Source organism: Corvus cornix, chromosome 11 (assembly GCF_000738735.6).
Source record: "Corvus cornix cornix isolate S_Up_H32 chromosome 11, ASM73873v5, whole genome shotgun sequence".
Lineage (NCBI taxonomy): Eukaryota > Metazoa > Chordata > Aves > Passeriformes > Corvidae > Corvus > Corvus cornix.
In genome coordinates this window covers 4,075,631-4,098,995 of record NC_046341.1, presented here as the reverse complement: position 1 = coordinate 4,098,995, position 23,365 = coordinate 4,075,631, and the positions used below count along the sequence as shown (strand labels likewise).

At 39.6% G+C, this 23,365-nt stretch overlaps 1 protein-coding gene across 2 annotated transcripts in view; it reads left to right on the top strand.

Annotated features, from left to right (window-relative positions):
• The window catches only part of CDH13 (cadherin 13), a 447,757-nt gene that overhangs the window by 81,252 nt on the left and 343,140 nt on the right, over positions 1-23,365 (top strand). For both annotated transcript variants that reach the window (XM_010403504.4, XM_019288275.2), the window contains exon 2: positions 7,183-7,294. In XM_010403504.4, the coding sequence (XP_010401806.1) occupies positions 7,183-7,294 (112 nt within the window). The remainder of the gene's footprint in view (positions 1-7,182; positions 7,295-23,365) is intronic.

Genomic DNA, 23,365 nt, shown 5'->3' with positions numbered 1-23,365 from the left:
GCTAGGAATTTGTATGGAGAGGGAAGGCTGAGCTTGGGTTCCTGGGCTGGAAGATCTCTGCTGATCGTGGGCAGAGCTGGTCAGAAAGGGCACAGATTTAGCAATGCATGAGGGTTTGCATCTGTATTTATAGCTCCTCAAGATTAATCCTGGCTCTGTCTGCAGAAGGTGCTTAACACTGTTGTTGGTAAATGGCGGCCGTACCTCCATCGATGTCAAATTTCTCAGCTCTTTGTGTGCTGCTCAATTTTAGAATGATTGTGAGCCACCAGCATGTCAAGACCGTGAAAAGGAAAAGTAGCATTTTAGGAAGCATTAGGCAACATATTTTGGTCTTAAGGAAATATCCAGACCCTGGAGAACATTTATCTGGAATTCTTTATATATTTTGCACAGGTGAAACTTAAGCAAGAACAACAAAATGTTACTGAGGTGACCACAGGGATGTATCCATATAGAAGGAGATGGAAAGAGCTTGGTTTGTCTAGCCTAATAAATCGAAGATTTAGAGAGGACAAAGGTTAATTAAGTTATGAGTCAAGACTTGTACAGGAATAAATGGCTGTAAGTTGACTGTGAACAAATTTATTCTGGAAGATATGAAATGACCATCAGAATAAGGGTTGGGAATTGTGAAATGTAGCCATTATTTATGATTGGGATCAAGTGATCTGGCCAGCAGACTTTATGTTGTGCCTGCTTGTGACACCAGAGGTGGTTCCTGTCTAAGGATTTTACAGAATCACAGGACTGTTGGGGTTGGAAGGGACTTCCAGAGATCATCCAGACCAACCCTCCTGTCAGCCAGGTCACCTGGTTCAGGTGACACAGGAATGTGTCCAGATGGGTTTGGAAAGTCTCCAAGGCTTCCCTGGAGTTCCCAAGATTTTCCTGTGTTCCCAAGTCAAGGGAAATCCAAGCTAGTTCAAGTTCTGAAGCATGGAAAATATGTTGGTAAGAATTTATTAAAAACCTTATTTTAGGGTGCAGTTTCGCGACAGCCGCCCCAGGTTGGGGTGCAGACTGTGGGGGTCTCACACCAGGCCCCATTTTTCCTGCTATCATCCTGTGGGCACTGGGTTTCACAGAGGTACCTGGTGACTGGTCTCAGGGAGCAGATGGGACTGGAAGAGCGGAAAAAGTGAATGGGGAGAGAGGATTGTCCCAACTCTGACTTGAAACGGGAATGCTGTCAAGTGCACTGCCCGTATTATCCTTCTCCACCCTGAATGGTTTGGTCTCCATGGTCACTTTGATCTCTGAATGGAGCCTGGGAGCAATAATAAATGAATAAATAATTTCTGAAGAAAATGATGGTACCTCTTCCAGAGATCCTCAATTTCAGAAGGCGAGTGGCTGTTTGAAACTACCTGTTCTGACACTACCGCTGGCAAAGCGCTTCTTGAATAACTTAACGAGATTCCCGGTGCCGTGGAAGATGCACACCTTTTACTGAATGTGTGATAAAATTCTTATAATAAACATAGGTATGTAAGGAAAGTGCTCATAAAAGGAAAGTTCCTGTGGTAGATAGTCTCACAAAAGAGTTTGTCACATTTTGTTTCCAGCTAATGGATGTCTACCGCACTCGCACAGCTTCGGTGACAGGAGAACTGAATTCATTTAAGCCAATAAAGTCATTCTAATTTGCATTTTCATAGCCCACTCTTCAGTACTCCAAGTGTGACTTTCCCTTTTAGGATGGAGTTGTGCAGTAAATGGATAGGTAGGCCCTTTAAAAGGATATTTATCATCCTTGAAGAATCTTAGTGCCAAATCTTAATAGCATTTCTTATAAAAATGACTGGAATTCTCTATCAGATATAGAGGTAGAACTGTAGAGATTGTGCATAGTCTTTTTTTTTTTTTTTAAACTTCTTTCCTGATGAAAAGAAGAGCAGTTAAAGCCTGAAACAGTGAAAATTTCCCTCCAAAATGAAAATATTGCATAAAAAAATGCCCCAAATCGTAGAAATCAAATTAATTTGAAAGAGATGTGTTTAATTAATTTAGTCACATTCAGAGATAAATAATTCAACATACCTTTATGTAAAGTTAAAATACCTTTACAAAATACCTTTGTTAATTATGCCAATAAGAGGATAATTTATTCAGGCTTTTGAGGGGTTTTTTTGTTTCAGTTGGTATTAAAAACCACAGAAGACATGGAAGACTTCATGTCCAGTCTGTGGGTGTGATTTGATGAAATAATTGCCTTAGGACCTGCTGACACTCTAATTGGAGTCTGCATAATGCAGAATCAGAACCTTACTTAGAGCAGCGCTCTCTATATTTTAAGTATCCCTCTGTTCATTTAAATAACTCCCTCATTTAAAACTAGAGTGAAGACTTCAAATTTCATCATCTCCCTGTGACTCTGTGCTGTTTATCACTTGTTTTCCTTCTCTGATGGCCTCCTCCCTATCCATTTTTCTGGGTCTGGTGTTGCAGCACCTGAACACGGAAAAGGTTTTAAGATTCAAGGATCTCAATCTGCATGATAAAAATATTTTGTCATGTGCAATTTAATTCAGTGTTGGCAGTTCTCATTATTCTGATTACTTTTTTCTCTCCGTTCTCAGCTCTAAGGATCACCATATTTCTTATGAAAATCCAAAGTTTTCATATGCAAAAAGCAAATTTCTAGTTCTCATGTTTCCATAGAAAAGCTGAGAAACATAAATTTTCGATACCCACTTCCAAGTAAATGAGTCAAATAAAAAAGAACCCCCAAAACCATACTTAAAAAGATAAAAAAACCAAGCCTACCAGAAACTCAAAACAACCAGAACCAAAAACTCATTTCTCAGGAAGTGATTCATAATTTCTGAACCCTTGAAATGATTGCTCTTGTTAAAAACGAGTGTGATTTCAATTTTAGCTCCTCCTTCTTGTGTTCTGTGTTGGTTTGTTTTTATTTCAGATTACTCCCCTGAAGTAAAGGCAGAATGGGGTCCTACAGAATATTGCCCTCTGAAATGAGATGTTTGCATTTGCTGTGCGCAGAATTCCTGTGTGGGCAGATGGCGTTCACAGGTGTCTGCACCATTAACATTTCTAATTAAATAAAGCCTTACACAAGGATGAATTTCACACCATAAGAATGTGTGTGGAATGCAATTAATATTCTGCAGCTTGTGTTTCTGTGCTAGGTGATCTCCTAAAGGTAGGGCTAATGAAGATATGAGGGTGTACACAGCAAAAGGTGAGAAAATTCATTTGCAGAGTGAGCATGTGACCAAACTGAAACTGCAAGTTGAAAAGAACATAAAGATTCTGAAATTCTTTGGAAAGACCTTTCTGAGATGACTTTCAGTCACCAGAAGAGGAGGTAGAAGTACCCTGTTTTTTTGAGGTGTCATGACACCCCAAGGTACTTTAACATCAGGGGCTTTGTTAATTCCCTCTGCAGTACAGCATAAAATTGCTCTCCTTTTTTGCTTTCCAACCATATTCTACGTGAGCAGCTTTCAGTGCAAATGTTGAGGTCAGTAAAGGTCACCAGCATGTGTGTGCTGGTTTATTAACTAAAAAAAAGGTGTTTTTTAGGCTTGATATCTCACCAGGAGTACAGTTCTAGCCCAGTGGCCAAACCATCACAGGAGTTACCTGAACTATGACGTTTCCTTACACCAACTGGCAATAAAATCTGATAGAAAAATTGTCAGAATATTAAAACTGAGTCTTTGCTCTGTACATTTCTGAAAAGCAGGAGGTTATGAAAAACTTTGATTTTGCTTGTTGGTGAACATAGGATCTGTAGGTCTGAGTAGTCATGACTCTGCTTTTCAGACTTCTACCCTTTTAGGTTTTTGTGAGCAAATTGTTTGCTGCATAATTGTAATTTTTGTTCAGGAATTTGGTTTTTTTCTTGGTAACAGGTGAAGGATCCTTTTGTACTAATTGTCTACACTTGACTAGATGTGTGAACAATACTTACCTATTTGAACAATACCTATATATTTGGAGTTACACATATGACATTTAAATATTATTTGTGGTGTATTTAACTGAAGTCTTTCTTTAGACAGCTATCAGCCTGTAAACCCTTTTATTATATCCAAAATTGCAAAATCTACGTAGTGCTTAAGTTCAGAATATATTCTGCTTTGAACAAGTCTCTTTGCCTTAAACATATATCTGCCTGGCTTTTTTTCTTTCAAGATGTTTTAAAGACTACTGTCCCCAGTGTGAAGAACCTTAACAGAAATTATTTTAATGAGATAGATATTTAGTTCAACAGAAGTTTCTTCATGAGAAAAATAAATTAAAAGAATAATTTTCCTTTTAAAAGACAATTAATTAAAAACTGTCCATGTGATGACAAATTTAACATTTTGTCTGACACGTTGAGAAGAAGAAAGTGCCTGGAACTGCACAAGTGGAATAAAGTGTTCCATTTCACATCAAGGCCAAGCTTGAGTCTTGTAATTATTTCAGAGGGAGTAAAGGTCATTTTCTATTTGCTGCATTTGTATTATGTGAGGCTTCTGTACCAGGCTTACAGAAGTTAACTCATGACCCATTTAGATTGCCCAGATTTCAAAGTCAACTTATACTGTCACAAATCTGATAAAGTAGACATTTTCCCTTCTCTAAGTACTGCCATAGATGATGTCCAAAGAGGCTTTTTATTTATAGCTCTGTAAGACAAGAGTTCCAGCTTTTAAGAGTCAGGTAGCTGGGAGATCAGAACATGACTTGCCTCTTCCTTGCTGTGTTAATCCTTTAGGGCAAGAGCTGTTTGTAGATCAATTTCAGGATATATGGCTTGGTCTGTTTTTCTGGTGGGGACTCATTACATAACTTGCTTCCGTCTTGAGATGGGAAGAGGTTTTCTCCTACTGTGATTGCATTTTTATGCATATTCATTCAGGAACACTGAGTCAGAAAGACAGGTACTTTAAACCTGCACCTGTGTACACAGAAAATGTGTGCAGAAGATGCATGTGTGCCTTTCTTGCTGTGCATATGCCCATTGAAATGCATATTAGGCAGGTTTTTTAACAATCAGTAATCAAGCTTTATGTACAATTTCAGGGCAGGCTCTGAATACCTCAGTTCACACTTGCAGATGTCTCCTACTGGAATATTGAAGGGGACATGTCCAATTCTCAACCCCTATAGAGTCCAAAATCTCCAAGAAAATCAATATATCAGCGTCAATAAGAGAAGGAGGGATCGGGAGCTGTGGCTTTAAACCTTTTTAAGAAAGGCAGGAGTAGTGTGATGATAAATTAATAGTAGTCAAGTGTTTTGCACTTTTCTTGGTGTATTGTTTTAAATCTTTCTCTTCTTTCTTGGTTAATCCTTCCAAGGGACCAACGTGGAGCGGGTCAGGATGGAAGGAAAAAGTGTCCATCTGCTGTGTTTGCCTTCCACCAGAATAATTGCCATGAAATATTCTAGCTGCTTCTTGCAGTCTGCTGGCACTTCTGGCCAAGCTTTTATAGCAACTGTCAGTGACATGAAACAAATGATCCAGCAGTTGGTTTCCGTAAGAACAACTAATGCAGACCAGGTGGGGCATTGCTGCCTTTGGATTTTGTAAATGGGATCACACAAGACTCAAAATGAGTGGGGAATGCAAGAAGGGGGAGAGCAGATCATGTATCACTGTGCTTTAGCAAATGGACTGTGAGTGGTGGGGAATAGGGAAACAGGCAGATGCTAAAATATTGCAGGACATCTCTTTAGGATCAGGATCAGCAGACTTGGATGATAAAGGGGTGGAGGTGGGACTGAGAGATGCTGTCGGTGTGTTGGGAGTAGTGAATGCAGTTGTTACCTGAGCTGGTGAGGGAGAAAAGAGCCTTCAGCATTCACTGGTGTGGTATTGGGGAGAAATTGTCTTCACTTTACAGCTGAAGAATTTTATTTGCAAAACTGTAGTTGTGTGTTGAGGATGTTTTGAGGATGTCTTGAGTCAATAGGCCCGTTTGTGCAGAGCCCCTTGAATTTAGGAGCAAACGTCATTCAGAACCCCTGTGTTAGTTTCATTCTTGGTTGCCACATCTGCCTTCTCTATGTGACTTTGCATGGGCTGCCTGACAAGCAGCAGATTGGCCATAACAACTTTGAGATCAGAGTGGCCAGTGCACAACCTGAAAGTCAGGTTTTGTAAAACACCTTTAGATGTTCTAAAGCAGAAAGTACTTCTGAAAATGCACTTACACATATATGGGTTGGAAAATATGATTTAGCTTTTCCTACTCTTGACCTTGCCTCTCTCTTTAACCTTTTAAACTTTTTAGTAATTTCTTTTTGCTTGCTGCTTCTTTTTTGACCATTCTTACCTCCACGCTCTCATTTAACAGCTGCCAAGGAAAATAGCCCTTCAGGTTGTTTTCTCTATTCAGGGATAAAACACTTCAGAGACCGAGATTAGAATTGTATCTATTCCCAAATGATTTTATTTTGCTTTTAAGCTTTCTCCTTTGATGTTCCTGTGGTGACACGGAACTTGGGTGACCATGTACTAACAGTGACACAATTTGTATTCAACTGGAACCTTCAGATCCACCTCCACTATGATGCACACATTTCTTTTTCAGTCTTCCCTTGCCGTAAACAAGCTTTTGATTATAGGGAAAACGGACAAACTGTGGCTTAGAGGGAATGAAAAGAAAAGCAAAGCAATAGTTTATACTTTCTAGCAAAGGATTTCTTTTATACCTGAAACTTCTGTATGTGAGACTTTACCCTTGAATATAAAATTTCTTCTCTAACTTGTTGATCAACTTCCTGAAACAGATTTGCAGTTCTTAATTTATCAATTATTCAAATCGACTTGCATGTGCTTAATTTAAACGTATATTTAAATCTAGCTTTATTCAGCTGGGTGTGATACATGTGACTTTTAGGAGCAACATTACATCCTATGTTTTTACGGACCAATAACATTCTTTATTGATATTCTGAACTGAACTTCACCTTGAAAGCTACTATTTTGTAATTTCAATGCCAGCTCATATATATAAAAGTAAAAACCTTACATAAAAAATTGTTTAGCAAAATTTGAAGGGGAAGTGTGATGTGATGGATATTTTGTTTTATGACTATGAAACCCAATGTTTTGTTTTATGAGCACTGAGCCTAAACCCATGATGGTTCCCAGAAGCCAACATGATGGATGAAGGAGTGCATGTTAAAAGTCTATTTCTGTTTTTTTTTTCCCCTCAGGTTCTGCTGCTTGCATGTGCAGAAGATTTAGAATGTGTCCCTGGATTCCAGCAGAAGGTTTTTTATATAGAAAAGCCATTTGAATTCATAGAGGACCAGCTGGTTCTGAACTGTATGTTATTTTCATATATTACTATTGTGCAAAAATCAAAATTGTTTATATATTCATTTCCTTCCGGCCATTTATCAGAAAGCTTTTTTTGTTTTGCACCTAAGATTTTGGATATTGCCATGATTCAGTCTGAGTTCCCCTGCACTAATCCCATGTCTCTACAGACTTTACCCAGTTTCATGTATTAGAAATGGCAAAATACAACATATATCATTTAGGGATGTGTGAATATTGTGAAAACATAGAATCAGACACTTTTTAAAAATTAAATTTACTCTTTTTTTATAATCTTACCTATGAGCTTGGAAATCAGGACTTGCCTATCAACATCTCTATTAAATTATTTCTGCAAATCAGGTTTAGAAGTTTGTATTTTGAAAGCATTCAGAGCTTTCAAAGACCAAGAGGTCTCTTTCCTTTTCAAAAGGACCATTCAGAAGTCCAAGTCTTTACATGAAATTCAGAGGCTGGAAGAAATTTGGGATCATCAGTGACAGCAAAATGTCACACAACTGGAATATTCAGTATATTTTCATTGACCAAGTGTCACATTATGAAACCCAATCTGGCACCACATACTCAAAGCATGAAACTGAAGGAGATTGAACTGGTTTTCAGTTCTGGTGTTAGTTCATTCCACTATTTCAGGGTTACAAATTGTTCATTCAGTTCTGGAACCTTGAGACTTCAGCACTGTCAAACAAAAATGGTGCCTCATGCAGTGGCCAATGTCTTTAAAGACTTGGAAAAGGATTTAAGTGCTGCCATTTTCAAAACTTCCAAACACACCTGCCTTTTTACATGTGGTGCATTTTTACATATTTATTATTAATGATTTCTTTGTTGTGCTTGGCTGCTGGTGCTGAATCAGGAATTCTTCTGGGTGTCCAGCACCTGGCAGCAGTGCTTAGTGCCTGTGTGCAATATTTGGATTCCACAATGGGGTACATCCTGTAGGTTGGTGGAACCAAGAAATGCAAACCAATATTAGTCACCAAATGCACACATTTCCCATCTCAGTTCCCCCAGATATCACTGCTACATATTGATGTATTTTCACTTTGGATGAAGGTGTAATCCGTGCACATTCCCTTTAAAATAGCACTAACTTTTCAAAATGAAATGTCAGAATTAGTTGCCAAAGTGTTGAAATAACTCTCTTAAACTTAAGTCATTCAGCCTTTGGAAGTACTAAAATAAACCTCTAGGATAACATTTTTAGTCTCAGCATTTGGTATGTTGCTTAGTCTGAGCTGCTTTTTCACAGGAACTTTAGATCACGAGTAGTAGTACTAGTCAGAGATGTGAGATTGTTGTTCAGCTTAGAAAAGAGATTTCAGACTTATTTCTTTAGGAAATTTTGTTTTCTCTGAACTTCTTATTTTAGCGTTGCCAAACACATTATTCCTACATGGCTATAAGTTGAAACTCTTAGAATATAATAGATTTAATAAGCATGCAAAGTTGAAGACCTATTAAAAAAAGCAATATTGATAAATTAGTGTTAAGTTTAATAAGAACAACCTTTGAATACTTTGTCTGCTTCAGAACTTTGAGGCTGTAGTGTGTCTGGCCAGATCTCCTGCTGATGTGGAGAGGATCACCCCAAGGATGGGTTGGTTCAGCCAAATTGACTGGATTGCTCTGCGCTGACCCAGCCACTTGGGGTGGTGTAAAATGACCACAGTAATTAAGATGCCATCATTAGTGTGAGGAGGAGGAAAGAGCATGAAGAGACTCAGAAATGCCTGGGAACAATCTCTGGAATTAAATTATTTTAATAAGCAGACACTAAATTGGCCTAATATGCAGTGTTGGACAGAGGCAGACTGTCGACGCGTGATCCTGGTTAATTCAATCACCCGTAAACAGGGTGTCCTTCATGCAGCAGCATTAAACCTCAGCACAGTTTCTTCATTTTAGCTGTCAACAGAATTGATAATTTTAATTGTCTGTTTGAATACACTTTGCATGCTCTTGCATCTTTTTATGCCCATTACCAAGAGCAGTGTAATTTAGCAGTTGCATTGCAATGCGAGGCTTACCAGGGCTGTGGAAATTAATAGAGCAAATATGCAAACCAGGCCTATAGCAGTGATTGTTTTTGTAGTCCTCAATAAGCCAAGGAGATCCTTAATTCTTTTCTGAAGTACAATAAAACCATCTTTTTCTTTTTTTCTTTTTCAATTTAAACAAGAACCTACTGCACGTTTCATTGCTAGCATCTCTGTGGTAATTAAATATAGGTTGTGGCTGGTTCTTATGTATTTATTACTTCTACATATGGCAGTGTTAATTGTATTTTACATTTACTGACAGGAAGAAGGAAGAGAAGGCCATGCTGAGGGTACAGAATTTTCTCTTATTTCTTGTTCTGATTTGTAGCAATTTTTATTAAAGCCTACTTATAAGCTGGCCATAACAAGTCCAGGTGTGTGTGCATATTCTCCTTCCTATTAGTTTCACTGGTATTCGGTTACTATTAATTGTTCTGTCATTGTGCTCAGGCTGAACTGGCTTTTAAATTATTATTTATCTATTTGCTCTTGCATCTCATTCATGGTCAGAGTTATGGTCAGCTCTTCCAGGGACCCGTGTCCCTGATCCTCCAACCATTCCTCAACACTTCCTCTTTTTTTTTTTTTTTTTTTTTTTTTTTTTTTTTTTTAGTTTACACCTAGGACCTTTGCAATTCAATAGAGAAGATCCATCAAGATTTCTACATTCTTGATGAAGTGCTAATTGACAGCGTTTAATTACAGGTTTTACACCTGTCAGAAGCACTTGTGGCCATGAAATTCCTCCCCATCAGAAAGCCAGTCCCTGCCAAGGCTGCCAGGTCACTGGCAGTCAGAGGGCTCTGTCACGCTGGGCTGAGGGAAAGTTCCTAATCAGCCTCAACAAACGTGGGAATGTAATTGTGTTACATTAATCACGTTTATGCTTAACATACATCTGACTTGGCTTTTGGGGCTATTTTTAATTGACAATGAATCAAATAGTGCACTTGAATAATGGAGGCAATTAACATAAAGCACAAGGTGATGCATTGTGCATACTGAGCTAGGGAAGGCATTGCCAGTGCTTTAAATGTCAAAACAAAGGAAGTTTTGACCCTTACTTGAAAAGCTTTAATTTGAATGTTAATTAATCACCGACCTCTTATGTCTCTTACGTGATAGATTGCATGGTCAGAGCCTGGGCTGCTCCAGGATCAAGGCTTTGTCTGTCTTCGTTCGGGTACTTTCTGTTCTATGGATTTTAATGAAGACCTTTCTATTCAACCATACCAAAATCATTGTTTACTCAGATGATGTGAAATATCTTAGTGTACTTATTAATGCTTAAAAGCAGGTTTTCAATTGTCTAGCAAAGCTGTGACCTCCAGCAAAATTTACTTTGTTCAAACCGAATAAAGCCTGTGGAAAGATCAGAGAAGATCATTCCTCCTCCTACAGCCTCATGTGCACATGGATCATGGCCCCAGGATAGTGCTCATATCCAAACATTTCCTGTTGAGTCTGAGCTGATGCCATGTGAGAGCTGTGATTTATCACATCCACTCTTCCCACTGAGTCCATACCAGTTGACTGCACAGATGGCCTCTTCTCGTGCCTGCTTCATGCTACCAGTGGTAGTGCTGTTCCTCTCCTGCTCATTCTGATCCTGGGGTTATCACACCCACTTCACTCATCTCGTCTCCTTCCCTTTCCCCACACCTTGCACAGAGCCAGCATGGCAGCCTCATTCAGCCCCCTGTGATTTGCCAAAGCCTCTGCAGAGTTCTGACACGAGGTTTGGATGTGAGTGTTAACTCTTTGTGCTGAATATTGCAGGGTTTGGGTAATTGGGATTGCAGATGGTAGCAGTAGCTTGCAAAAGAACATGTTCAGGCTAGGTGAGATTTTAAGTTTAGCAATTTCTTTCGGGGAAAACTGCCTGGGCTTTTGGCTAATAGCTAGATAACTGTGGATTTTTCACCTGTTCAGTATGCCCTTGCTGAAACAGTGTTGTGGCTTTTCAAAATGGAGAAGTTTTTAATGCACTTTGAGTTTTACAAACATCTTAAATTTTCTTTCAATTCATATAAATCACTCACTGCGTTAAGAATGTGCTTCAGAAAATGCTGAAAAATGACTTGATTCCCATTCCTTGGCATGTGGGAACAGGTTCAATGGAAAAGCATCTCAACTTTCCTACCCAGATAGGGGAATGCTTGTTATATCCTAAAATACATCTTAATGGGCTCATATGCATGGATGGAACTTGAATACCAGAGCTGCAATTTGACACTTGGGTACATGGTTAAGATTAGGCACCTGGAACTCTTATTCTGTGTGGACAGAAATATTGGTCAGAATTTGAACCCACACACTTTAATCACACTATTCCTGTTTAAATGGTTCTAGGAAGCCAAACTCATGTTACTAAAATTCCAGGAAATATCTGGGGGTATGCAAAACTGTGGAAGTTTTAAAGTGGGAGGTTGGGAACTTTACAACATATTTGTGGAGGAAGAGTGAGGAAAATCCTTTTGCATCTAAATACCTGATGTGTTGCCTTTTAATTGAAGTTTGATGCTGAACTCCTACATGGAGGGAGAAAGTTGTCTGGGAACACATATTATGACTAAATAATATAGAATGTCTCAAACGTGTCTCTGAATAGATACGTGCAGATTGGTGTTGCAGCACAACAATATCACATCATCTGTTTCACTGCTTTCACACATGATCAAAGCAAAACAAAATTGGAAAAAATAGTTGTTGAGTGCCAGGTGGTCAGATAATTCCCTCCAAAACAGTGAGTGTCAACTTCCAGGACCCTAGGGGAAAGGAGTCAAAATAGACTGTTTGATCTTTATGCATATACATTTAATTAAAGTAGTGCTTGAAAAGGTAGGATATTAGACTGAGCAGAGTGAAAGAATTATTTAGTCTCTGAAAAACATCTTCAGGGCTGAATCAAAACCTCTCAGGGATGCAGTCAGCTCTTTGGAATAACAGAGAGAAAGGCATATGTGTCGGTGAAACCTCCTCTTGGCATTTTAATTCCAAGCTGGCAGAAATGAGGATCTAATCCCAAAATTTCTTGTCTGTTTCATTGAGAGAAGCCACACAATCCTGTTTAAAAAACAAACCAAAACAAACAAACCCACAGGACAAGTGGGTGAGGATCTTTGCAGTGACAGTGAATGCTCTGTTAGCGGCTTGGTCTGGATTTAGGAAGATAAAAGTAGCAGATTACTTGGTTTGAGATTTAATTTGTTTCTGGAGACTTTCCAAGAGCCATAATGTTTCACAGCTAATACTTTTTCGAAATACGTGTGGGCTTTGGTTGGCTGAAGCATGCCAGCTGTTCTTCTAATAACCTAAATCAATGGCCAACTGCTCGGGATTAGCAGGTTGGGTCTCCTGCTCCGTGCAGTGCAAACCTTATATTAATAATGTCCCCAGGTGCTTCGGTGGAAGACTTCTCTGCTCATTTCCAGTTGGCAATTTCAGAACAAAAAAAATCACATTAACTAAGCTATTACTCCTGAACTGATTACCCACGCAGACTACGAGGCAGCTCCTGCTCTGCAGGTGTAGAAATACGTTGGAAGGCCAAAATATCTTTTAGGAAAATGCAGGTGGCTTAGCTTAGGGCAAACTACCCAAGCAAATAATCTGACACTGAATGCTTATGGCTGGTAACATTTTAACAGGGTTATCTTCCTGGGGGAATGAGCGGTAGGAACATGAGATTCCTGGTTATATGTTGGAGCTGGGGTCCCTCTGGAGAGGCTCCAGCACCAGCCCAGCTTTGTCAGGAGGAAACTTTATCCATATGTGACAAAGAAACACAACACAAATCACCCCCCACTGAGACATTAATGCATTTCTGTAGTATATTTCTTGGTATTTTCACAGACTGCCTTTCTGACAGGACTTTTAATTTGAGGATCTTAGGAAAGCACCATTCAAAAGAATCATGGCTAGCTAACCTTTTCCATTACATTTCAAAGTGCAATGTGGACATTTAGCGAGAATTAATGGGAGTATGTGAGGTTAAATCTTCCTTTAAACATAGAATCTCATTTAAGTTAATGATATCTTAAAGCATGCAAGTATTCTTGAAAATAATTGTAGATGTAGTTCACAATTAATTCTGAGCTTTTAGGATTTCTCTCTGTTAATCCAAATCAAATTATAACTTTACTAATGTAATTATGATCATGCTTCAACTTGCAGTTCTTCTTTCCCTTTGCTTGTTTAAATCAGTCCTTTTCAGACAGAGCAGTCTGTCTGCTTTAATGGACACATCTCCTTTTACACAGCTTTCCTGTGCCATGCGATTTCTCAGTCTTGCCTTGAGAATAAGTACCACTGGCTGTAAACTTGGGAAGTCTTTCAGCTATTTCTTAGATTGAGGGATTTTTCTAGCTGGAGGCTAATGCTCTGATTTTGTTTTATGCCTCTGTTCAGCCTATCCACCTGAACTCTTTTTCCTCTAGAGAAGGGAAAGAAAAAGTAACTTTTAATGGATTGAGTCTGAAAACTCTAGTCGGTCCGGAATGACTTTGTGCATATTTGTATGCCTTGTACCTGCTGCTTCTGGGGCAGACAAGTGAATCTGTAGAGAGGGGAGTAAGTGCACGTCATATTCTGTGATGTGAATATTAACTAAAATGTTTGTCTTGTGTTTTTTTAATCCCTGAAAAAATATCAACCTGGGCAAAGGGTAGGATTTGCTCAAATAAGAATCCCTGCCTGAAAGGGATTATCCTTAACAAAATTTGAAATTCCTTTAGCAAGGAATTCTTCTAAAACAAATTAAAATAAAACTAGGAGCCCTGGGAAGGCCTAAAAGATTCCTATAGCGATCTGGGGTGTTGCTTTTTAGACAGGAGTTCCACTTAAAATACTCACTTTGATTTTACTTTCTTAAAAAAAAAAAAAAAAAAAAAAGCAATAGAAAGCCAGTGCAACCTTGGTCTCTCAGCTGTGGAGAGAACTGAAGCAGAACTGAGGGGCCTTTAATAAGGCAGCAAAACGGAGGCAATCCTGGAGCAGCTTTACAGGTAGTCGATAGCAGAAGAGAAATTCCCCCCTGGAGTCGGAGCCAGCATTGGTAAATCTCTGACACTTTTGAAACACTTGCTGGCAAGTACCAGAACCTAAAAGCAGGTTAGACTGAAGTAAGTGATAATCTCCTTGATGTACAGTACCATTCTCCTGCAAGAGAGTCAGGTTTGTTTTACTGAAGAGCAAATTGTGAACCTTTTCTCCCTTATCAACAGCATTGTGAATGCTCTGGCTGGACCTGGCTTTATCTACAAACTGAGCTGTCTTGCCTGGGACTTTTTCTAAAATAGTATAAAGCAGGTTGTAGAAAATGGATGCATTTTTTTATTTTTCTTAATATTGCATTCTATAATTAAATATATTTATATTCTCTACTAACCACACTGACAGGAAACATTGTTTATGTAAATGTATTAAGGCATGTGGGTTTTGTTTACCTTCCTTTGTGTGGCAGTGAACCAGAGGCAACACAAAATGTGCTCTGGTCTGCTAAAAACCCAAATTGCCTGGTTACAAGTAGGACCCCTGCAGACTTTATTTAGCTGGATTTTAATTACAGTGCCAGCTCTCAACACTTACAATAAAACAGTAGGGAGACAACTATAATTTGACCTTTATAAAACATTAACACCAACCTATACACAAACATAACTTTGGCTTAAAAGGAGGTAGAAATCAAGAAATTATGAAAACAGCATACTTATGATATTTTAACTTTTGGAAAAAGCATAGAAATGTGCTGCTGTGGTGACCAAAGTGTGATATTGGTGTGTTTGGTTCTCTGAACCATCTCGTGATCCTCATACAGAAATGCTGCATTGGTGGCAGAAGAACCTTCTCACGGTTTTTTCATGTTTTGGGTGCTGCTGTGAGGCTTAGGGTAGAGGAGGCTGCACAAACCCCGCAGGAAATGCTGATAGATAAAACCCAGCTTGTTTCTTTCCCCTGAAAAGCCAATTCAGGAAGCTTCAGCTCCCCACCCATTCCCCCTGAATCTCTTCTTTGCTGAAGTGTTTGTGACAGTCCCCTGTGGTGGGTTGCACCCTGGGCCAAGGGCTCCTTTCTCTTGTTGAGGGTCAGAGAAGAATGAGGTGGGGAAGAGGAGGAATGGAGCAGGACAGTCTGTGCCCGTGTTGGATGGGAATGTCAATGCAACAGCACTGCTGACCTCTGAAAGGGGCAGCAGGACTGGCTCCAAGGTGTAGAAGCACCAGCAATGGCCATAAATCCAAATGTATCTTTGGTTAATTCTGGCTGAAATAGTCCCTGTGTCGTGGTATGGTACCTCACAGTATTTTTTAGTTCAGTCATCATGCAAAGGTGATGAATAGCTTGTTCCAGATCTTCTCTTGTTGTTAATTTAATATATAATAAGCACAGTTAATGAATGTCACCTTTGCTTTTTTATGAAACTGACTCAAAGCTGTAAACACAAGGATACTTCAAATGTCCCATAATATAAGGAACATTTGAAGATGCCTGAATGCCAAGGTTATAAGTTGCCTTTGTGTGACCTGAAACATTATTTTTTTTGCTGTTTGCTGCCAAGTGAAGCATCAACTGCTAAAATCTCTTCTTCCCTAACTTTTAATGTGATGTTTCACAACACGTTATATTTGTGTTCAAAGGTGATGTTGGATGCAAACAAAAATTATGGAGGGTAGGAAGGCAGCTATTAGATATTGTGGTCAAGAGCTTTCCAGGGATTCATTTTGGCTGAATGAAAGGCCATGAGCTCAGCTGCCTAAGATCGGGTGTTTGACTGTCTGGTTACTATTGCTCTGGTTTTTTGGGGTTTTTTTTTGGTGTTTGTTTTTAATCAAGGCTCTTCTAGCTGGAATTTTTATTCAGCTTGGTTTGTATTTATGGAGGAACCACTCAAGTGTGTCATAAAATATACTGGAAATAGTGATTTTATAATATTTTTCCAGAGCAATGAAAGCAGTATTGTGGGAGTTACACAGTGTAATTTGCAACCAAAGAGCTCATTACATTTAAATTTTTAAAAGTTACATTTGTGACAGAGGAAAGAGTCTAAAATTATCTTTAATAACAGAGCTGATGAGTTCACTCTTCCGATTAATAACAAAATGCAACTCTCCGAATGTTCTGTAAGATTTGGTGTTTCTTCTGAGAAATCAGTCAGATCTCATGCAGGTGGGCAGAAGGTTTTTGGCATAATAGAATAGCAGCTCCTCTCAATTGTAAATCAAAATAAGAAACTTTATTTAAAATGATATTATTACTTCTGGAACTTTTATTCTTTGAGGCACTGCCTTTAATAGCTTCTCCAATAAAGTTCAAAGAAGCTGAAATATAGAAGCTTTAACACTTCCATAATAAATTTATTAATTGTAATGCTTCTGAAAACATTAGGCATTGACTACTTACTGCTGTTTTTATAAGTCAGCATCACTTCCCAGAACTGTCTGATACTAACTACAGTTAGCACTGGTAATTAATTGAAATGAAATTACTCGAATGATGAATGAGGGCTGGACATGTTTGACTTAACTCTTTCTGGCACTGTAGCTGTGCTTTAGATCCTGATTGAGAAGGTATTTAAGTAGCACCTTAATTTCAGTTCCTTCCCCACTCTACAGAACTTTATGTCCGTGTACCTGTGGCCCAAATTCTCTCAGCTTCAGCACCAGTTTTTGCTTACACAGAATGTCCTTTGGGAAAGCCTCTGGCTTCGCTGTGAGGTGGCTGTTCCTGATGCAGCCATGCAAAAGGAAAGGTATGAGAGCTTCCCAGCATATGAATTTTCTGTGCTGAAACAGATGATTTGAGCTGATTATGCTCAGAACCATAAATACAACAAGGAGTTCAATTTCCACGGGTGAGTGCTGCTCCTGCTGAAATTGGGTTTTTCTGCACAAGTCTGCACCAAAACTCTCATCCTTCCTGTCTGCAAGTGCTACTGGATTTTAGGTAACTGAGCAAACAAGTCCAGACTGGTCTTTTTAATGTTCTCTTAATGACCTCTTAAATATAACAAATCTCTGGGTAGGGCCGAGCTCTGGAAATAGGTGCAAGGGCTGGTGCTGCACCTGCTGCCGGCGGTGCGTGGGTGAGAGCCTCAGGAAGCTGGGCTGCTGGCAGGGCTCCTGCTCAGCGTGGCTGGGGGGAACAGCTGGCGCTGCCCTCAGCAGAACTGACAGATTTAATGGTTTAACAAAGATAAAAATATTTGTTAAGTGAGATTAGATTAAAGACTGGATTGAATGCAGCCAGATTGGAAATGATAGGTTATAGGTAAAGGTGATAGAATTACTGTCTGTTAAGCTTTGCTGTTCATACAGGTCTCTAAAGCCAGGTCTATAACGAGTCTTCCCGCTAAAGCTGGGGGTTTAGAGAACCCAGCGACAGTCTCAGCTTTCAGTTTGTCCTCTGGGAAAGCAGCTGATGAGTTTAACAGGGCTTTGCCAGTTTAGTAATGGTGGGAGAACACCAGTTTCACTCAAGATAAAGTGTTCCAGAATTCATCCTGAGTGCTTAAAGTGGTTTTTTCAATCCCTCCCCACCTGTTTATATTTTTAATGCTTTAAATCAATCAATCAATAGATAAAACCATGAGAAGCATCAGTGATGTCAAAATAAGTTTTTTATAGGTATTTCAGTAACTATTCAGTGAGCTGGAACTGGAACTTTCTTGTGATGTGTGCACAAGAATATTTGGATGTAATACTTTCAAAGTATGTAGGAACATTTAAACTTTGCTTTCAGCAGAAAGCAGAGGAAAAAGTGACTTGTTTTCTGGATTTTTCAAGTCATGTGCTAGGGTATCATTCTTAGGGTTTGTTTTTTTCCCTTTTTTCTTACAATAATTAATTGGAGACAGCTGAAATGGTTCCAATAAAAGGGGGCTGGCACAGCTTGCTGGTGTAGGAGGGTTTCCTGTAGAGGGGACAGTGCATGCTCCAGCAGCTTCGAGCAAGCAGTGCAGGTGAACTGGAGCCTTCCAGATCCTGGTGGGATTCTGGAGCTCCTGGTTATGTGAAGAACATGAGGTCTTCCCCCTCCAACATATGGCTTTGTTATGCTGAAACCTTATTTATTTTTCCTCCATTTGCTAAAAATTCAATGTTTGTTTGTCAAGAGGAATGCTTTCTCTTGCATTGAACGGCTTTTTACTTTGTTTCTATTTTGGTGAGAAAAATGATTTTTTCCTCCTGAATTTGATTCTGGTGGAACTCCTCAACACCTTCTGCTTGGCAGCTGAACCAAAAATAAATTATTTGCACAGCTCTAGTGGTGTCAGTAAATTGATTTCTGTAGAACACAAGACAGTGTTTCCTCTCTGGAATGCCCTAAAGTGATCGTTATTAATGATAAACGACAATGGAATTTTTGCAGAGGAATTAATAACTGGAAGGTTGCTCTGAAATGAGAACAGCAACACGGATGCCCTTGAAGGATACTGAACACATCTTCCTTCCTTTGTGCATCAGCTGCTCCTCGCTCGTGAATAGATTATGGAAGGGCCACGCTGTGATTTATTAACCAGCTGGTTTGCTCTGGAAGATCAGTGGTGTCAAAAGCAAAGGTGATATTACCTGGGCCTGCCCTCCTGTGGGGGAGACAGGAATGGTTGGAATGTCACTCTTTTTTTCAGAGCAAAGCTCGAGATGGTAACTCACTGCTGCTGGTTGTTTTCTAGGAGGTCTGTGGATTTAGTGAGCTTCCTCAGGTGTATTTGTTTTGCGGAATTTAGATGGGAAAAAGTAGGGAAACCTTCCCTTGAAAGAAGGGAAGGAAACAAGAATGAATAAATTATCTTTAAAGAGGAATTTTTGACTATCAGTGTCTCCTTCTAATAAATTGTCCTGGTCTCAAAGCTCCTTTCCTGCCATGCTGAAACCAGTGATGGTTTTTTGCCAGTTCTACTGGCAAACCTGAACGCTGCAAAGTCTGATGTACAGTAATGAGTGCAAATAATGTTCTGTGTGCCCCTTTCAATTCTGTGCTAAAAAATTACTTAATTAGGAGGATTACAGGAACTGAAAAAAAATGGGGGAAAATATACATTAATTTTTCTCCAAAGAAAGATAGAAATATAATTGACTATTTTGGTCTGAAGGTTCCAAGGGTTTGTTGGACACTGTTGAGGTGTAGTAGTCATGAAATCTTACAGGAATTGTAAAAAGTGTTGAACACTGATCTGCAAATGCCATTTGTAGCTGACTTAATGCAGTTTTGTTTTACCTCTGGAAAGTAAAATCAATTTCGGATTAACTTTGACAGGGAGATGTTGAGGTGTGTGAGTCAGCACTTACTCGGATATTTCTGTCAGCCTGTTGGGAAGACAAAGAATTTTGATGGATATTAACAATAACAGTGCTAGCCTGAAAGGAAAATTGGCAAACTAAGTTAAGAAACACTCTCCTGCCTTGTCCTGGCACACTTCACAAAAAGCTAAATTATAAGTTGTCATCAGTGTACAAAACTAAAATTTATCTTGAGATTTAGGAACTTTTTCCCCCCTTCTCTCTACCTCCTTTTTTTAAAAAACCCTGCTGTTATTGCTTTTACTGTTTTTTCCACTTTGAAATCTGGAACAGCTTCTTTTTTTGTCTGAAACAGTGTGTTTGGTAGAAGTCAGTACAGCACAATTGAAGCAATGAGGGATTTCATTCTTTTTATCCACAATTGTGGAGCTATATTTAATAACCCTTTATAATAATCTTTCCACTATACTGAATTATGTATTGATTCGACTTTTACAGTAGCTTCATTACAAAATTCCAGAAGGAAAATGGGCTTTTAGATGTCAACCTGAATCTCTTCACAATTTTGAATATGGTATTACACATAATTCTGTGAGGACCTAATCACACATTGTTTGATTTCAATGAAACAACTCTCATTGACTTCACTGAGACTTGGCTTGAACTATTGCCGTGTTATTGAAAGTATAATAAGCATTTGGATTCAATTTTCAATCTCTTCCAAGTCTTACATTCTAGCTCTGCTGTGCATGTGGTCCTGCTACACAGAGTCATGGATTGTTAGGTTGGAAAAGCCCTCTAAGAGCATTGAGTGTGACCATCATCTCATCACTAAATCCAGCTGCCACCTCCAGGGATGGGGACTCAATCACTGCCCGAGAAATCCTGTTTCAATGCTTAATAACATGTTCAGTGAAGAAATTTTTCCTAATAGCCAATCTAAACCTCTGCTGGTGCAATTTGAGGCCAGATGCTCTTTTCCTATCACTTTTTAACTTTGAAATCGACCCCACCTGGCTACAACCTCCTTTCAGGGAGTTGTAGGGAGCCATAAGGTCTCCCCTGAGCCTTCTTTTCTCCAGGCAAAACATCCTCAGCTGCTCCTCCTCAGATTTGGGCTCCAAGCCCTTCCCAGCTCTGCTGTCCTCTGGCCACACTCCAGCACCTCAATGTCTGTCTTGTTCTCACAATATGCAGGACACTGTGAACCCTGACTGGACCTTTTGGGAAGACACTTGTAGAAGAGACTTTGAAAGTAAAAAATATTTAGGCTTTTCTTTAATTACAAATTTTGTTGCTGGGGCTCCTGCAGACACTGTGTGTGACAGAGGAGTGTGGAAGCTGGGTCTGTGGCTCTGGGTGCATGGGCTCCTTTGGCTGAAATTCCAGGGGTTAACAGCTCTGGAGCATGCAGGGGTCTCTGGTCATTGATTTTTAGTGGTTGCTGTTTCAGAAAGTATAAGTGGTATTTAAGAGAGACAAAGCACGGTATTAAAGTTAATGCCTTTGATTTGCTTCAAATCATCTGTAATCCATGTGGACCTGTCATAATTTATACCTGGCTCGGCCACAGCAATGAGTCTAAAACTGTCACATAATCTGCACCAACACTTGAGCACAAGAGAAATGGCACGTGCTGCTCACTGCAGTGGGTGTCGAGGTATTTATCTCTCCTGGCCCAGAAGGCTGCCCTGAGCTTAATTGGTGTTTCTCATTATTTATACTGCTAGGAAAAAAATAGGATTAAATACCAGGAGAGGAAGATAACAGAGGTTTTGCTGCATAAGATGAATAAAAATCAATTCCTGTTTGTTTCTAAACATGATAAATGTGGTTAGGTTTTTTTTTGGGCTTCCCCACTGCCCCCAAAGCCTTGGGGGGTCTCCTGAGGATAATCTTAATAGGATAAAGTGGTCTCTGAAAGGCAATTAGCAAGATTCTTATGAAGGGGGCCATGCATGGGCCATGCTCAACCCTCTCCTGGTTAATGCTCATCTTAATTCCATTTCTTGTGAGTTATTTACTCATTTCATGTATAATGTATTTAGTTCCCTTGGCTCTGCGCTCTGGTTTGAAAGCATCCTGGTGCCTTTCAAGTCTTTGTCCAGCTGTACCTGCGAGCAGCCAGCAGCCCCAGAAGGGCTGGATAACAATGGAAAGTGAGCTTAGATCACAATCTGTACAAAGTCTGGTCAGTACCAAGAATTAAAATAATTAGTACTGTCATGATGCTTATGAAAAGGGGATCAGTGAGGAAGACACTGGGCTTTTTAGGATGAAATTCAGCTCTACTGATTTTATTTAGAGGAATCATATTTCTTCGGAGGCGTGCAATTCACAGTGTAATAAAGCTCTGGGGAAAGTTCTTCTCTCTTACCAGATGCCTTATGTGCTATACCACTAAAATGATTTTTATTTCTTTATTTTTTAAATTCTTTCCTAAGATAGAAATTCAAAAGTTTCTCACTTCTTACCCAGTCTTCATCCATGGCTGCATTTGGAGAGTTCCAGGACAAGCCAGGATCTGTTTAAGTGTTTTCCAGCAGATACTATTACATATGCTTAATTAATATTGCACCTTTAGTACTGTAACTTCTCTATTCAGGAAGACTCTAACTCCAGGAGGCTTTTGAACTCATTTGATGCGCTTCAACACCTTTTGTGAGCTGCACTTATTTCTTTTATGGTTATTTCTGTCTTTGCAAATTGGTGCAGTGGGAAAGCAAGGTCCCTGCCACCCACCTGCTTCCTTGTGCTCAAACACTCCAGCACCAGCCCACCTACAGAGCAGAAATAAGCAAACAAACAGCTCTGACCAGAAGGTTTCAGCATTCAGCGTGTCCCTCTTGTTCTAAAATTAAGTGAGATGCAGAACTTGTCTCAAAACCACCTGTTTGAGGTGTAATAGAGAGGGGAGGTCCATTATTGAAATTGCATCCTATTTACACCACATACAGCAGCATCCTGTAGCTGGTAAATAGTTCTAACTGCCAGAAGTAATATGACCTCTGTGGCAGGGAATATCTTCCTACATCTATTTTTAGTTAGCGAGAATCTTAGTAGGCCACTGCTGGAAATAAATGGAGATTAGTGAATTTTCCTGGCTTTACAGTACTTCATAAAATGTTGAAAATATTAAAATAATTCAACATGTTCTTGGAAGATAAACATGAATAGGGCACTGGAGGCTTTGGAGTTTTGGGTAATGACAATTCTCACGGTTGTTTGGGGGCACTTTGTCCTGTACACAGGCTGTTGCTGCCAAGCTGGGAACCTCATGCTGAAGGGACCTTTATACTCAGATGGTCATTTTGAGCCCCTCATGCCAAAATAGTTCTGGGTCAGATCTGAGCTGGATGGAGTCACTGTCAGCACCTGCTGGCTTATTCCTTTATGGGCTCCCTCAGGATCTTTGCAGTGTTTTCTACCTGGAATTGCTTTTATTTAGCTGGTTGAACTGTATATTGATCTTCAGCTGTCAGCTAATTTACAGGAAGCATTCACCCAGCACAGTGTGTACACTGTGAGGAGAGGAAACAGGAATTCATGAAGTCCTGTCCGTGGTGCTCATTAATGCTCTGCAGCCACATTTACTGTGGTGGCAAACGAGGCGTGCCTGGCGCTGCTCGATGGCACCTGAGCCAGTGGCTCTGAACTGCCCGTACCCAAACTTTTAAACTCTCTCGCTCTCAAAACCAGGACGGCTGCATGCAAACTCTTCCCTTTGCGTGATCCTTGACTCCTCGAGGCACGGCTGGAACTGCAACCAGGCT